Source organism: Nematostella vectensis, chromosome 3 (genome assembly GCF_932526225.1).
Source record: "Nematostella vectensis chromosome 3, jaNemVect1.1, whole genome shotgun sequence".
Classification (NCBI taxonomy): domain Eukaryota; kingdom Metazoa; phylum Cnidaria; class Anthozoa; order Actiniaria; family Edwardsiidae; genus Nematostella; species Nematostella vectensis.
Window position 1 is genome coordinate 4,988,659 of NC_064036.1, and position 16,225 is coordinate 5,004,883.

Genomic DNA, 16,225 nt, shown 5'->3' on the forward strand with positions numbered 1-16,225 from the left:
GAAAAAATATTTTTAGTCGAATGTGTAATTCCTCAAAAGCCTGCTATTACATTTACACAAAATCAAGATAATTTCATACTCGCGTTGCTCGCTAGCACCATTCGGAATAACATCAATTAAGAAAAACGTGGATGCACTTGTAATTTTAAAACAATCCGATATAGAAATTTTATTTTCTGCTGAGTATCACTCACAGCTAAGGTGGGTCTAGTAAGTAGGTACTTTGAATAAGAATTATTAGACCTTGGATTCACTCTATTATAAGCTGTAATTCCCCAACGCGAAGTCAAGTGCTTTCTTTTTACACTACTTTACACTACTGTACGAACAATAAGTTTCCAATTTTTCTTGTCATCTCGTTTTTCACAGCTTAAAGATTTATAGATTTCAAAAAATGATCAATGGATGTGCGGTTCTGGAAATATCTGTACTTTTCCAGAATTTCATTTTTTTTTCTCTTTGATTGCAAGAATCACAGAGTTCGAGACCCTGAAACCTTGCCAGTGTGTTCAAACCGAGCAGGTTTTTTTTCAATTCGCTGCATTAAGCTATGATAACGTTATTTATTATTCATTGCTACTTAAGTTTCAATTGAAACGGCGGCTATATAGGGCTCGTAGCGATTCTACACCTTTTATAAGCATTATTGCTTATACAAAAAAGAAAATAAATAAACTAATCTTTTGTTTAAAGCTTCTCTTTCTTGATGAAATCTTACAAAGGAGCTGAGAACTTGCCGAATCTACAGGACATTTCCCAATACTTAAAACACCAACAAAAATCTCTTTATTTGCATACTGTGTGTTTACTTAATTGCTGTAACCCGTTCATGATCGTTTGTTGCCAAGTAATATCAATCAGTACTAAAGCAAAGAAACGATTCGTAGCAGCTGCTTTAAGAATTTTATTATATTTAAGCAAGCGCAACTAAATAAAGCCAGATGAGTGGAGCTTTCCTTTATGTTTAACCAAACGCAACTAAATACCCCCTAGATGAGTGAAGCTTCTCTTTCGTGAGTCCTTTGTGAACAACTCCTCATTGAGCAGATCCTGCGTGTCAAGGGTAAGAAGACTTTGTTTCTAAGCAAACAACAAATAGAGAAAAACGTTCTAATTAGAGAACTGAAGATTAAAAGCATCAGAAAATCACACGCGTCAAAGCCAAAAAAGGACAAAAAGTGGAGGAGAATAGTGAGAAGCAAATTCCGTATAAAACATTTTACATTTGATGGACAATGTATTGGTTGTGAATTGTTTATATTAATAGCCGCCGAGAAACTCAAATACACAGTTTACATGGCAAGTGTTACTCTTTTTTATCACATTATATATGTACATACTGGAAACTTGAAGTGCTGGGCCGATTGATATGAGAACAATCTCGAAAAAAGAAAAGCCTTTTTGTTAAGAGAATAAGTTCCGCCTGTCACTTCAGCATCAAATACCTGAGGAAAAAACATATCCTGAGCGAGTACCAATCACTCACAGTCACAGAAGCGATTGACATTAGTCAACGGTGAATGCACAAGTCATTGCGAGAGTCAAGTCTCAGCAATCGAGCATATTCCAAAAAAAAAAGAAGAAAAAATAGTCGATTCGTTATGGTTAGCTCAAGCTTTAAGCGGGTCACTTGTATATCATCAGGAGTTATATCACTATTTCTATCATTCATAACAGTTATCTGTAATGGCGGTTTGCTTTACATGCTGTATAAGGACCCTCTACGCTGCCTCAGGAAACCCGTCACCGTGTTCATCGCTTCGCTAGCGATCGTGGATTTCCTCACAGGGCTCATCTCCGATGTCTCGTTCGCTGTTCATGAGTTCGAGTGCGTCATGGGAGCTGGCAATCCCCCTGGCGCCATAGGGAACTTCTCTGGTATCTCCTATTTCTTTACCGTCAACAGTGCGTTGCTACTGGTGGCCGCGTTGTCAATCGAACGTTTAATCGCGGTCGTTTTCCCACATTTCTACAGACGATCAGTCACTAGCAAGCGCATTGTGATGTTGGTCGCGGGGATCTATATCTTCTCACTACTGTTTGCTTTGCTGCAACTCGCGAGGATCCCTGAAGAAATTTACCACAACATGGACCTAAACATCCACATAACATTCCCATTATCAACTGTTACCATCATGTATACTGTGATTTACATTAATCTGCGGAAGCGGAGAAAAGTGGCCGCTCTACAGATCGCAGCGCCAGCGGTGTTGAATCTAAGGCGCGCGTCGGCGATACAATCAACTTCTGATGCTCGCCGCGAGGCGCGAAACATGAGAATTGAGCAAAAACTTGTAAGCACCGCATTTATCATCGTTTTGTGCATGGTGGTAGCGCTGGTTCCATATCTCGTGTTTGTGTATATGGAAATGGAATGCCCCAGTTGTATCGATACAGAGTGGTTTTTCGCATGTAGGAGACTATGTGTCCCCTTCCTCTTCATCAACAGCTCGGTGAACCCTATCATTTACGCGTGGCGTTTGGAACATTATCGTAAATCATTCAAAGCTATGCTAGTTAGCGCAGATGACTCGCTTGCTTTCGAATCCAGAGACGATATCCTCAACACACGTCCTGTCATTCAAGTTGAAGACGCGTGCAATCAGACTTATAACCAATCGTTAACATTGACAACTTCAACGTAATTGTCCGGGGAATTAGGGGTGACAGAACATGGACGAACATTCATCTTCCACAAGTCTAGTGAAATATTATACATATCTATATAAATATATATTATAATTTGTCTTTCATGAAATTATTATTGGGTTTGTATTCTAAAGACTCCTACTCTTTGGAGAAGCCCGCATTGCATTTTGTGGTAGATTAGATTTTTTTAATCACATGGTTCTTAAGCCGCGATTTTGCTGTTATGTAGGGCGCGATGTACTTATATCTGTAGAGACGACACCAATATAATTAACGATACATTTTGTTCGTTGTTGCTTTTGCCTTCAGTAGCGCGCAATAGTAAAACACATTGCCTAAGTGATGTTCCTTGGATACAAAAAAAAAAACGAAAGTGTCTGCATAACGAGCTTTCTACACAAGTACCTGTTACCCGACATTACAAATTACTCTTTTTTTATAAGAACGTCTAATTTTCAGTAAAGGCTGAGCCGCTCTTATTTTGGGGAATTTGAAGGCTGAAAAAGTTATTAAATTTCAGTAACACTGCAGTCTGAAATAGTCTGTGAACGCAAAATATTTCTTGCCCTTATCTGAGCCTCGGTATGATTCTTATTAAAAAATGTGTACAAACGTATTAATAATATATATTTCATAAATCTTGCCAAACATACATCATAAAAAGAAACAACAATGGAAAAAGTTTTATCTTGGCCTGAATGTATTAATAAATTTAGAGGCTTGCGTAGAAGGTCGCATTGGTTTCTCGCTTATTCTAGCAAGACGGTGAGCTCCCACTTGGCGCAAGCACAGAAACAAGTCGTTCGTCCAAACACAAACTCAGGCTAAGAAAATCAAGAAGCTGCGGTCTTTTGCTTTTGCCTTAGTAAGAATTGGAAAATTACTTGCGGTGCGCCTGTGAGTTGCGTGACACTGTTGTATGACCTGTTATTCGAGTTATCCATTTAGAATATTACTAAAACATCTTGTCTTTTTAAGAATAAGTGTTCTAGCTATTTTTTTATAAGAAGATATTGTAAGACCAATGAGCACGGCATCCGTGAGACTATCACACATCGCAGATATAAGAACTTCGACGTACAGGCCTTCCTAGATCACCGAGACCAAGCTCCTTGGAACGTACTCGATATGTTTGATGATCCTGGTTATGTTGTCGATGATTTCAACAAAGACTTTTACTGTCATCGCAGACACCCACGCGCCGCTGGTGCAGAAGCGAGTGAAAAGAGCTACCCAGACTCCTTGGATGGCAGACACAGGCTATTTAGCCATCAACCACCGTGACTCGCTACTGGGGAGAGCTCGACGATCTGATGATCCTCAAGACTGGTCTATTTACAAGCGTCAGCGCAATTATTCTTTTCAGCTTATCCGAAGGGCTAAGAGTGGATACTACAAAGAGTCTTTGGATGATAGCAAGACCCCAAAAACAGTTCTGGAAGCATTCAAAAAGAGCAACAAAACCTGCCTCAGTGTCAAATATAGCTATATGAGAGAGAACCTCAAAAGACCTCCTCGAAGTGGCAAATGCATTCAATGAGTTCTTCGTTAATGCTACACAGAACCGGTTCAACTGAAAACACCTGCTTTGAACGTTTGAGGTCATTCGTCAATGGTAACATATCTCCTCCTACAACCTTCTCTATTCCGAACATCATGTTTGAGTATGTGGCATTCAAGTTTGCAAGGCTACTCGGCTTGATGGGATCAGCGCTAAGTCGCTACGCTCCGTACCTCCTGTCATCGCTGCGCCACTGACCAAAATCATCAACCTCAGCATCTGTAAATCAGTCTTCCCCCACATGGAAACCGGCGAAAGTTACTCCTGTGCTCAAAGCTGGTGACCATTTCAGCGTGAACAACTACAGACCAATTACCATTCTACCCATTGTCTCTAAGGTCCTCGAGAGACATGTCCACCTGAAACTAAACAACTTCCTGAATGACCATCATCTACTAAGCCCTTACCAGTCAAGATTTAGACCTCAACACTCCTGTGAGACGGCTATGGCTATGATTGACTTAGTGGACGTTCTTCTGACCAACATGGACAACGGGATGATCAACGGGCTGACACTGATTGACTACCGAAAGGCAAACGATCTTGTGGACCACAAAATTCTGTTAAAGAAACTCGCTATTTACAATCTCTCTGAGTAAACAATATCATGGTTCAACTCCTACCTAATGGATCGTCAACAGATCGTCTATCAGTGGACCACTTTACAATGCTCTTCAAGTATTACCAGGTGTACCTCGGGCTCCATACTGGGTCCATTACTTTTTTTTTTATATCCGTGAATGATCTACCCCTTTTCAACTCGTGCACCATGACCAAAATTTATGCTGGCGACACCACACATCTAGCATCCGGTAAAGCAGATATACAAAAGTAGCAACATCTCTGTGTGCTGAGTTGTCTTCTATTAATATCTGGGCTATAGAAAATAGAATGGCACTTAATTGTGACAAGACCCAGTCAATGATTGTTTGTAGTGATCCTTAGCTACGTGAGATAACATCTTCAAGTGAAACTCTAAAATGTCTCCATTGGCAACAAAAGTCTGGAGACGGTGCCATCAGTCAAGCTTCTTGGCCTCCAACTTGACAGCACTCTGTCTTGGGATTTACATGTTGAATACATTTTAAAGGAAATAAGGAAAAGGTTTGGGACTACTGAAGCGAACGAAAAAGTTCTTAACTTTAAGTGCCAGAATATCGTTCTATAACGCTCTCATCCAGCCTATTATGAATTATGGGGCTGTAATTGGGGTGACTGAGTTTCAAAAAGCACACCGACGACATGATGACCTTTTACAGAAGCGAGCTGCCCGAATAAAAATGGATGTAAAATGGGACCACCCATCAGCGAAACTTTGCTACTCTGGGAATAGTGACATTTAATAAGCGGGTGTGGCGTCTGAAATGTGAACTTATGTTTAAAACTTTAAATGGGCGCACCTCCGAATATTTAAGTAATAGGTTTAAACAATTTTGTTCTCAACATACCATCAATACTAAACGTCAATAGTAAACGCGGAGGTCTGATTGTAGCTCGTGTCCATCTGTCTCTCGGACAACCAACTTTCGCCTTTGGTGGGGCCATGGGGCCAAAGCATGGACTGCTCTTCCATTGAATGTTAGGGAAAACGAATCCCTTACTACCTTTAGTGCTGCACTTAAGGCTTGATAGGTAAACATATATATTTATACTGTTCCTACGAAAATTGCTTCGTTTAAGACTATTGTAAAACATTATGTATATTTGTTATCATTATATTATCAATATGTATGTTTGTAATAATTTAATAATTTTCCGAGAGCCACATATATTATCTGTGTTGGATAGGTGTCATTAGGTGCTTCTTAGAAGCATTTTAGGGCTGAAAATGTTTTTAAGGATGTTCTTAAATTTCAGTGTATGAGAATATGATACCCAATAAAGTATTAAAAACAAATTACACAATTGGTCAACAACGATGATATTCAAGGTTGTTACTATGAGCGACATTCTTACAAATGTTCTTAGAATTTTGCGAATTCTCAGGCTGGATGTTAGTATAAAAAAGGTATTATAAAACAAAAAAAAAGGTATTCTTTTTATGTTTTAGCTATATAAAGGAGCCGTTTTAATTGAGGGATGGATGGAAAGTAAACCCATAAAGCGATTCAAGCGACAATATCAACTATATTCTCATCTCCAAAGTCTTACAGAGTACAGTAACTTGGTTGCGATCCATAAATCCAAAATCTTAATAAGATCATCACGGTCTCGAGTTTCTTGTAATATTTTATTGTATGAGTGCTTTTTTTATAAACGCCTCACAAGGAATCACGAAATGTCAAAATAGCTTTGCTTATTCTACCTTACGGCAGCTTTGGCCGAAACACCGCTCTCGCTTGCGTGTGTTTTCACGCTGGGTTCAACAGCGGCCGACACGGAGAATGATTTTATATTTACAAACTCTAAATTCGTACGGCCGGTTATTAGATTTGCCTCCCACGATACGCATTAGCAGCGTATCCTTCTCCCACTGAGATTCTATCGTAAACAAGACACGGGTTAATTGAGAAAGCATCTTTTGGTCTAGTTTATTCCTTGCGGCAACTGTATCTGTCTTTCTGGGTGTTTGAATGGTGTTCTGAGGTAGTTTCTTGAGATTCTCTTTGTAAGGAGAACACTTGTATTAAACCTCATAAAACTTCCTTTAATGACTGGTTTGAAAATGAGGAAACTCTGGCGGAAACACCTTTACACGCTGAAATGACGTAGGACTAGGGCGTCCTTTAGAACTCGTAAAATAATTGGCACACATAAAAAGTAAAATTAGATTTGTGAATAAAAAAACGTGGAATGAAATGGCTGATAAAATCGCTGTCGGCAATTTGAGCTACTTAGGCCTAGTTTTAAGGCCGCATTAACATCGCATTAAATTCAGCCGTATTAAATTTGTACAATTTAATCATGCGCGTTATTTCGGCGTCTAAAACCTTTTTATACGGCCGGTCGAATTTAATACGGCTCTGCGAGATAATACGCCTGGTCCAGGCAAACCAATGCGACCTTCTACGCAAGCCCCTAAATTTATTAATACATTCAGGCCAAGATAAAACATATTCCACTGGTAAACCTTTTCGTCATAAAAGCTTTTTACAGTTAAGCGGTTTCTGCATATTCTTTTTGTATTGTTTTTTTTTGGAAAGAATCTCCGGAAGACATAATTTTCCAATTTCCCGTATAGTAACTAACCATTGGAATATTGCGTTTCGCTCTTGGTATTCCCTGTTTTTGCAGACCTCTATACACCCCTGATGGGGATTTCTACCCTTAACCTTTTTGCTGCTTCTCTTGTAGCATCTATAAACCTCTAAATCTCCCTGGCAAATTAAACCTACCCTAAGCGAATATTCCCATCGATCTGTTGGTGCCTTTTCCTCCCAAGGACAATATAAAAACAGATTGGAATTTATAATTTTGCTGAAAACCTACTAAAAAATTTGAAAGTTTTTCTTTGTTAGATTTTTGTAAGGGATAGCTTTAACCCTTAGCCCATTGAAAACATTAGAAACTCCCGTTTCCAGAGAGACGTTTAGTATATGACGCTTATGTGTACCATTTCTAAAGCTTACCCGGGGTGTTTCAGGTATATTGATTTTTATAAATGATTTATTTTACCAGTAATTTGATTATGTATTTTTCCAATACTGTTGATCTCTTGAGTACACTCAACAAGGTCTACATATAATTGGCTTTAATGGGAGTCAGTAATTGTCAGCTTATGAATGGACCATTTTATTCTGATGCAAAGTCAAAAGTGTTCTCACATCACCTAAGTGTTTTATCAGCCTGCAAAGCCCCCTCAAAAGCAGTTACTTAGAGATGTCAGGTTGCTGCATAATGGCACAACAACATAAAATGAGCTCGACCCCTGTTTACAAGGCTTCGACGTTTGAAGAGAAACAAGAGAAACAGTCACCGCTATATCAGATTACATAGCGCGGTTAAGCGATTGCTTCATTCGTAAATGATACCGATCACATATTTAATACATGCTCAAAAGCGCCCGGGGACAAACAAGCATGTGCTTATGGGCGAAAAATGAATAGAGTGATATGAGTTTGGTACGTAAATAACGTGTTTATAATATTGTTTTATCGGATTATTGCCTCGGAACTACAAACATGCAAAGACAAAACTTAAGCTAAATGAAACCCGCTGTTGTACGCGACTCTTGACGCCTAGCGTTAGTTTAGCCGTACCTTAAAATTAATTACGGTAATTTAAGGGAAATAAAGTACCATATTATGATAACAAATTGCTAATAATCTTACTAGAACTGAAATCAATCTAAATTAAGCCCATTATATCCGGGTTGGTATTTGATTGACAACTAGTGATGGATATAAGGGATAAGTATTTGTCTTTGACTCAGAGAACATCCCGCAGCTGACACCATGAACACTAAGCTTTTTGGTATTGTGTTTCTGTGCCTTTTTGCCATATGTTTGGCAAAGCCAATGGACATCAACAGGGCGCCACAAGGTATGTAGAAGCAAGAACCACTCAAAATACCTCGTTTTGTGACGCATAAAATCTAATTCAAAACGTATATACATTGACTAGCACACAAGCATGCGAAAGACGCGCGATATTTTCTCATGAACGAGGATAAAAAGAAATGCAAAGAATGCTTTGAATCATTTTAAAAAATTTTCAATCTTCATGCAGAAATTATTACTTTCTTATTATTTTATTTTGATATCGATATTCGATATCTATGCTATAGCGAATTGCATTCAAGCAAATATTGCATGCTTTTATTAATGACTGGTATTCAAAATAACGAATTCAAAATAATGAACCTGAAATTCAAAATAATGAAAATGATAAATACATACAAACTTTTAATCCATTTCTGAGACAGTTTTTTCTTTGGACAGATAATAATATTGGTTTGATTGAGACAAGATTCAGCCAAAGTATAGGAGCCTCACAATCTTTATATCTAAAAAAAAGAATTCAAGGCTTATTCAATTTCCTTTATAGTCAATAGCAAAAAAGCTTTTTAAAAGCAATTTTTCCGGATTCTCCAATGCCTTGGCGTCTGTTGAAAAGAAAAATGAAGTAACTCTCGGTTATCCTCACTAACTTCTGTAGCAGGTAAAAATAACGTTCTGGGATATGAGCGACAAGGACTTATGGGCAATCTACCTCTGGATTATTAATTATTTTTCCGCGATTTTTAAACCAAATAGGCTAGGGACTTCTTCTTTTACATTAGATAATAGTAGCGGGAAACCGCGGCGTGTTATTTCTCATAGAGAGTTCTGAAGGTGATAGCAGTGAGAGGTTCGTGAGGGCAGAAAAGTGCGGAGGGTGTTGCTGGGACCCCAGGTGAGAAGCTTCCCGTTACAGTTGCAAATAGACTTGATTATTAATTATTATGAATAGTCAAATTCTCATCAGGGATTTTAGGGCGGTTTTGGTGGACAAATCTGTTAAACTACCCATTTCCTGCAATTTACGCGCATGAACACTATCATCTCCCGGCATGATATTTGGCGCGCAGGGACTGGTTCCTAGAAAGCAGGTTAACATTAACCCAGGGCTAAAAACGGCTATCTCGACTTTTGATTGGATAAAAAGGGCTTTTATCCCTGGGTTAGCGTTAAGCTGCTTTCTAGGAACCAGGCTCAGGAGTTTAAGTCCTCCCCCTACTTCCTCCAACTCATCATGCGCTTTTATGGTACTTTCCGGTACCGTCATTCCTCTGCAGTTTAATTGACGAGCTGTACTGCTATTAATGGGCTAAGTTCCAAATTCATCTTGCGCTCAAGGGCTGTTAAGGAACGAATTTGTTAATACTTTTTCTGAAATTCCATTTCGCTGTTTTTCTCGGCCGTATATGACGAGGAGTGGAGGTAAAAAGCAGACCTGGACTAAAAGTCATTCCAACGATGGTTTAGGATGGTGCATCGGCAAACTGACTAAATAATTATTTTAAAAAATTGCAATATTTAACACAATAGTAATCTGGATTCAACCTTTCACATTTTACGTATGAGCTTTAGGAGAACAAGATCAATGGGGCCTGTTTTTCTTGACTAAAGGCGTAAATGCAAGTGCGGATAACATTTTGTTGCTTGTTTTCCAGATGCATGGGAACTATGCAGTATTTCAGTTGTTGCTGATGTTCTTCAAACACAACAAACCATGTCATCCACTAAATAAATTATTGGAATAAAACCAGTAAAATAATTTCCTTTTCGCATGTCCTTGACTATAAAATAAATAACGAAACATATACAACAGAACCCGGCTAACTAGAACGCGGGTTAACACGAACTCCCCTCCATTAACTCGAACCGAGTCTGAATTCTCTTGGAATTTGGTCAATTTTCAGTAACTTTTGAACAATAACTTTCTGTTTATAGGCTTCTTTCCCCTCATAACTCTTTCTAACTTTCTTCTCTTTTCTCCTCAAAATTAAAAATAAAGATAGATGTTAATTTTTTTTTCGGTTCTTGACATAATATATAAGAGATTTAGTTCCATCAAGAATACATGGATAAAGATACTTTGTTATAATTTATATGGTTTCCTAGTTTGAGTTAGCTGGGTTTGGGAGGGGCTTTAATTAAAACAACAGCTGTAACATACTTTTTTGTGCTTTACTGTAATCTAAGTGACCTATACGCATTACAAAAATAAGTCTATAGATAGTACAAATTGTATCATCTATTAGATAACTTCTGATCATTCCATATATCATACAAGCCACCGCCAACATCAAAAAAGCCGGTAACATTATTCAATGATGTTCGTTAAAATCACTCTCATCATCAAATCGCACTACAAGCCATCGAAGCTACAACCGTCTCCACAATAACCACCATTAACAACCATTATAACAATAATATACATATAACCACTACGAAAAAATAAATCACTATAAACCATCAACACTACTAACAATTATTAATAATTATTATTATCATTACAATAATTAATAATATTATTATCATTATCATCACTGTATCACCATCATCTCTGACATCAGCACTACCAAGTCATCAATATGACAAACATCACGATCATCAACATCATCATTACCACCCTATCTATCATAGCTAACACAATGAATACCGACCCTACTTTGCTAATTACTCCTTCGATCTTACAACTTATACCTTATTATTATCACAATCATTACAATTACAATATTACTATCACCTTCACTTTCTAAAGAAAACAAAAATATAGTTTGAACGAAAGTTGGTTGAATAAAGAAGTTTAATTATAGTATAATTAAAAAAAATGTATACCTTTTATACAAAATACTTTTATTAAATAACGAATAAATAGCATCGATATTCATCATCATTGACAGCAGCACAATTATCATATCATCATTACTGCTACCATCATCGTTTATATACATAATATACATTTAGTAGTCAACATTTCTTTCCTGTAAGAGTACAGAGTGCCATCAACACTTTGTCAATAATGGGCAGTCGCTATCAGTGTGACACGGTACGTGACATAGGCCTCGTTACGGCTGTAAATAAGGTACTCACGTCTTTCCACTGTAGTCACGTGGTGGATCGTGTCGTGATATTTTCGTGATGTAGTGCCGTTATGGGCTTTTCGGTCTTAAAGAGTTTCCAGTCGGACATGTCGTTCCTTGTTGTGTTGGCCGTGTAGTGTCATGTTTCGACCATTTATATAGTTCTTGACGTGCCGTGGTATGTCGGTTGTGTCGTGCCAAATGTCGACCATCTATATAGTTCCTGTCTAGCCGTTATGTGTTACGCCATAAAGTAGCGACAACCTTCCACAACGCAACAATGTCATCTCCCCACCTACATGAATCACCTTCATAACGTTGAGAGCGTTTGGTCAAGACGGAACTTTTTCTCTCTGCTCTGCTAAACATATAGCTATTCTCCGGCACAGCTCAGTATCGATGCACTCGGGGAAGAGGAGAGTCTCGTTCTCAGTGGTGCAGATAGCCTTGTAATACTGAGCCTTTTTTCTGAACATCGACTTCTTTCGGAAAGTTTTTCTCGTGAGTCCGTGAATGAAGTAATCGAGCTGACCAATGTTGACGTCAACAAACATGATAGTGGGTTTGGCGAACTGCAATTGCATCAATGAATCATTACTGTTTTTCTAGATGCTTTCTGGGGCTTCGGTCGCCATCTTTTATTGTAGCCATTACGGAACAATCATTAGCTAATAAGGGATCTTCAAAACCAAAACCGTCAAAATTACGAAACCAAAGCCAGGATATAGTACTTGTAAATTCAGAGTAAACTATTTAAACAGCGCATAAAATTAACTATCAAATATATGTAGGCAAACCTAATGGTGGTACTTACATCAGAAACGGCTTTTTCGTCAATGGACGTGTCCGATAGGTCAACTAGAAAAGATCGGGACTGGAGAGCGCTTTGATCCAGGAACCGCGCCAGCACTGACAACAGCTCAACCTATAGCCACAGGAGGTGATCAAGTTTAGCAGGATAGCAAGAAAAAGGATAGTCCACCCCCCCCCCCCCCCCCCATCAACAAACCCTGCAGCTTGGCCTACACACATTAGGGAGGCAATATATAAAACGATAGATTTTAAAGATAAAGGATAGCCCCCTATTCTCCCCCAATCCCACATCGAATCTTGCTTGACCTATGCCCACAGGGATACAGAAGCAAAAATTTGCAAAATTAAAATTGTAAGGTGCAAAAAATCAAGCGAATATAAGCTAATACTACCTTACAATTTGAACTTTGCCATTTTTTGCTCCTGTCTCACAGGGATGATCAAGATAACAGGATATCTAGTTAGAGGATTGCCTTGTGCCTGATCTGTAAAATTAAAATTAAATTAGCACTGTGGTGCTCAATTAAGCGATTCCTGTAGCTTAGAAATAAGAATTGTACGCACTGAGGGCGGCTTGACTGTAGGTCTCAGGAGAGAGGTGACTGCGCACCCCAGCCCTCTAAAAAAATATGTTATGCGTCTGAGAGCAAAAGTTTGGTATGCAAGAAAATACTATTGTTTGTACCCTACACTCCTGCTAACCAGAAAATTTTTAGCTCATAGGGCTAGATCACAAAAGACAGCTTTTTACCACATGACTTATCTGCTAGTGAGGGATCAGATATAGAGCCCATAGATCACATAACCTCTCAGTGAAGAGTGAGGTGTTAATGGTGTAGTATGCTTACAGTAGGTGCATACGGGTCATCCACAAGACTGCTTAGCTTAACTGTCTTCATGGGATACCTGTCTGTGTCTACTGACTTTGTAGACAGCTCATCTAGGATCAGAATCAGAAGTGAATAACAATACATGGTAACAAGGCAGCAAGGTATTTCAATAACTGGTGTCCATCTCAAAAGCCTGTGGGACAATGATCCCAATGGCCAAAAACTCAGTTATAAAGAGTATTATAAAATACTCTGACCCCCATCCCCTGTGATACATTGACCCCTATGGTCCACACCCCTACCATTCTCTGACCCCCATGACCCATCCCCTGTTATACATTGACTCCTATGGCCCACACCCCTACTTTACTCTGACCCCCATGACCCATCCCCTGTGATACATTGACCCCTTTGGACCATACCCCTACTATACTCTGACCCCCATGACCCATTCCCTGATAGACTGATCCCCACACTTTTTGCTATACTTACCAAATGTGAACAGGACAACAGTGTTTATAACTCTATCAGCCTCAAAGTCCATTTCACCAGCAAAAAAGTCTTTAACAGCTTCCCAAATAAGATGCCACTGAGAAGACGAGGTATCCACCTTTACAACCCTGTCATCCTTGTCAAAGTAATCTAAAAAGTCTTTCACTGAGTTCTCATAAAGTGAAAATCTTCTCTCTGTCCTAACAGTGTCCATCTCATCACCTTTATCCATGGCAGCATTTTGGATGGGATTTTGGTTAAGGTTTGGTTGTGATGGAGTCCTGATACACGCATGACTGCTGATGATGTTTTTTATAAGGTTCTCCTTGGATAGAGTCATGTTAAAGGCAAATGCACAAGGATTCTAAAAAAAGTAATATGAAATAATAAATAAATAATGTGATAGTGAAAATGAGATAAATAAAACTGCTTTAAAATGCTTTAAATAAGGGTATCCTTGGAAAGTGGTTTCATAAGGTTCTTCTTGGATAAAGTTAAATTAAACTTTGGTAAATGCACAAGGATTCTAGAAAAAGAAAATATGAGATAATAAATAAATGATGTAATAGACCAAATAAAAAAAAACTGCTTATGACGCTTTTAATAAGAAACATGACACAATAGATAAATGAAATGAATAACTAACTTAGGCTCGATTTCCAGCTTATTCGTGGTTGGGCACCAAGCCTATAACTAACTAAGAAAAATAGAAGTATTTCTACTTATAATCATTTGTCATCATGTGCAATAATCATGTGATTGAATAAAAAAAACTACCTGGCATACATTCTACAAACATGATATAAAGTACATACTAACCCTATTTTCAAACTCTTCCATTTCCTTGTCACAGTTCTTAATAAAAGAGTCAACTTTAAGCAAACATTTCATGCTTGGTATAAGATCAACTAGTACAAATTGTCCAGGGTATGTAGCAATCTTGTCTGCCAGAAGCGTCAAAACCCAGGATAAATTGAAAGACTTAGAGTCACTTGTAACAGCCTTGGCTAGTGCATGGGTGCCTTTGATCAGGTCAGTACCATCCCTTGCAGCCTCACTTTTTAATTTACTTGGAAGGTTCTTCAGGATAAGGTCTTCAGCAGATATGAACACAAAACCGAACATTTTCACCAAGTCATTTATAATACTTCCTTTAGTAGATCCTGGACCACCTATAAACATTAACAAAGTGTAAGAATAAAGGATATTTGGTATATATAAAATAGGCAAGAGAACTTGGTAGATTTGCAACAAAACATTATTTCCAACCAACTGCTACATTCTATAAAATACTTTTAAAATCAGCTTTCAAAAACCAAATTTTAAAGCAGCATACCCTCTGTAGTTTTTAGTCAGACTTTTTTTATAATTTTCTAGCATCAGGCCTTTGCCTGCTTCTAAGTCAATGCTACTCTTTTGTGTTTCTTTTTCTCTTTAAGCCCATAGGTTGACACTTTATTAGGGTCATTTGAATAGGCCTCTTGAGTGTTCTAATGGGATAGATTCTACACAACCCCTACCCCCTTATATAGCATTGCATTGTAGAACCACAACACAAATATGGATCAATCTATAAACCAAAACAAAAGATTCCTTTTAAAAATGGAAAAACTTGGTTGTCAACATAAAAATACAGTACAGTCAAATCACTGTTGTCAAATGTCCCCAGTGGTACTCAGCTGGTGGTATAAGCTTATTATGGTGCTTTTGAGGAATATTAAAGCATCGCTCAGTCGTTCTTTCAAAACACTGTATCAGATGTATGATAGTTTCTTTTTATTTTCCTACCTCGGAAGGATAGAAGCGTCTATATCCGCTAAACACAGCAATAAACTGAATTGTATAAACAATTAACGCCTTTTCACTGCATGCAATCTACAACAAATTCTACTGGATATCAATACACGAGGCGAAAAAATCACATCCCCATAATGATTATTACTGATACTGTACAACATCACAGGGAAATGTAATATATTGTTAAGACGTTTTAGAATGAAATGCGGAACAACTCACCAAACATAATAACAACCCGATGTTGTAGATCAACTTTTTTGACTCCATTACCGACTTCAACAGAAACTTCAGGCCGACGAACTAGCGTATTCCTACGCGAAAAATCGAACGTAGAACCATTTTCCGAATCATGTGGGGGTGTACTCGGAGCACAGCCCATTCTCGAAGACCAGGGACCGATTAAAGCATCAACAGTTGTACATATTGGCTTCAGAGACGACAGTCGACGAACTCGGAGAAAGTAATCGTTCCCGCCGTAGGCCATAAGAACAGTAATCTGTTACCATAGTAACTCATGTCTGCTATTGACTTATGACAGCAGCAGTAATTTCATTTCACCAGCCAGACATTTTA

At 38.3% G+C, this 16,225-nt stretch overlaps 2 protein-coding genes and 1 long non-coding RNA gene across 3 annotated transcripts; 2 read left to right on the forward strand and 1 right to left on the reverse strand.

The window, feature by feature from the left end:
* The first annotated feature begins 831 nt into the window (after nucleotides 1–831).
* On the forward strand, nucleotides 832–3,374 carry LOC116618424 (cannabinoid receptor 1-like). The gene has a single exon (XM_032382047.2). It carries the CDS (start codon nucleotides 1,521–1,523, stop codon nucleotides 2,643–2,645), a length of 1,125 nt encoding a protein of 374 aa, XP_032237938.2. The 5' UTR covers nucleotides 832–1,520; the 3' UTR covers nucleotides 2,646–3,374.
* Nucleotides 3,375–8,544: 5,170 nt separating this feature from the next.
* On the forward strand, nucleotides 8,545–10,408 carry LOC116618426. Its single transcript, XR_004296183.2, has 3 exons — nucleotides 8,545–8,692; nucleotides 9,472–9,544; nucleotides 10,305–10,408. It is a non-coding gene; the product is annotated as an uncharacterized LOC116618426 (long non-coding RNA).
* A 399-nt stretch (nucleotides 10,409–10,807) lies between these two features.
* On the reverse strand, nucleotides 10,808–16,161 carry LOC116618423. Its single transcript, XM_032382046.2, has 6 exons — nucleotides 15,872–16,161; nucleotides 14,675–15,027; nucleotides 13,856–14,219; nucleotides 13,382–13,473; nucleotides 12,535–12,645; nucleotides 10,808–12,292 (listed from the first exon to the last, which is right to left on the reverse strand). Exons 1-6 carry the CDS (start codon nucleotides 16,134–16,136, stop codon nucleotides 12,053–12,055), a joined length of 1,425 nt encoding a protein of 474 aa, XP_032237937.2. The 5' UTR covers nucleotides 16,137–16,161; the 3' UTR covers nucleotides 10,808–12,052.
* Between the last annotated feature and the right edge of the window lie 64 nt (nucleotides 16,162–16,225).

Bases quoted from the DNA above. Each gene is read 5' to 3' on its own strand.
- LOC116618424 (XM_032382047.2), top strand. From the start codon at position 1,521: ATGCACAAGTCATTGCGAGAGTCAAGTCTCAGCAATCGAGCATATTCC.
- LOC116618423 (XM_032382046.2), bottom strand. From the start codon at position 16,136: ATGGCCTACGGCGGGAACGATTACTTTCTCCGAGTTCGTCGACTGTCG. The intron at 15,028-15,871 runs GTGAGTTGTTCC...TAATGTTTATAG, and splicing joins TCGGGTTGTTATTATGTTTG to GTGGTCCAGGATCTACTAAA. The intron at 12,293-12,534 runs GTAAGTACCACC...ATGCAATTGCAG, and splicing joins ACGAAAAAGCCGTTTCTGAT to TTCGCCAAACCCACTATCAT.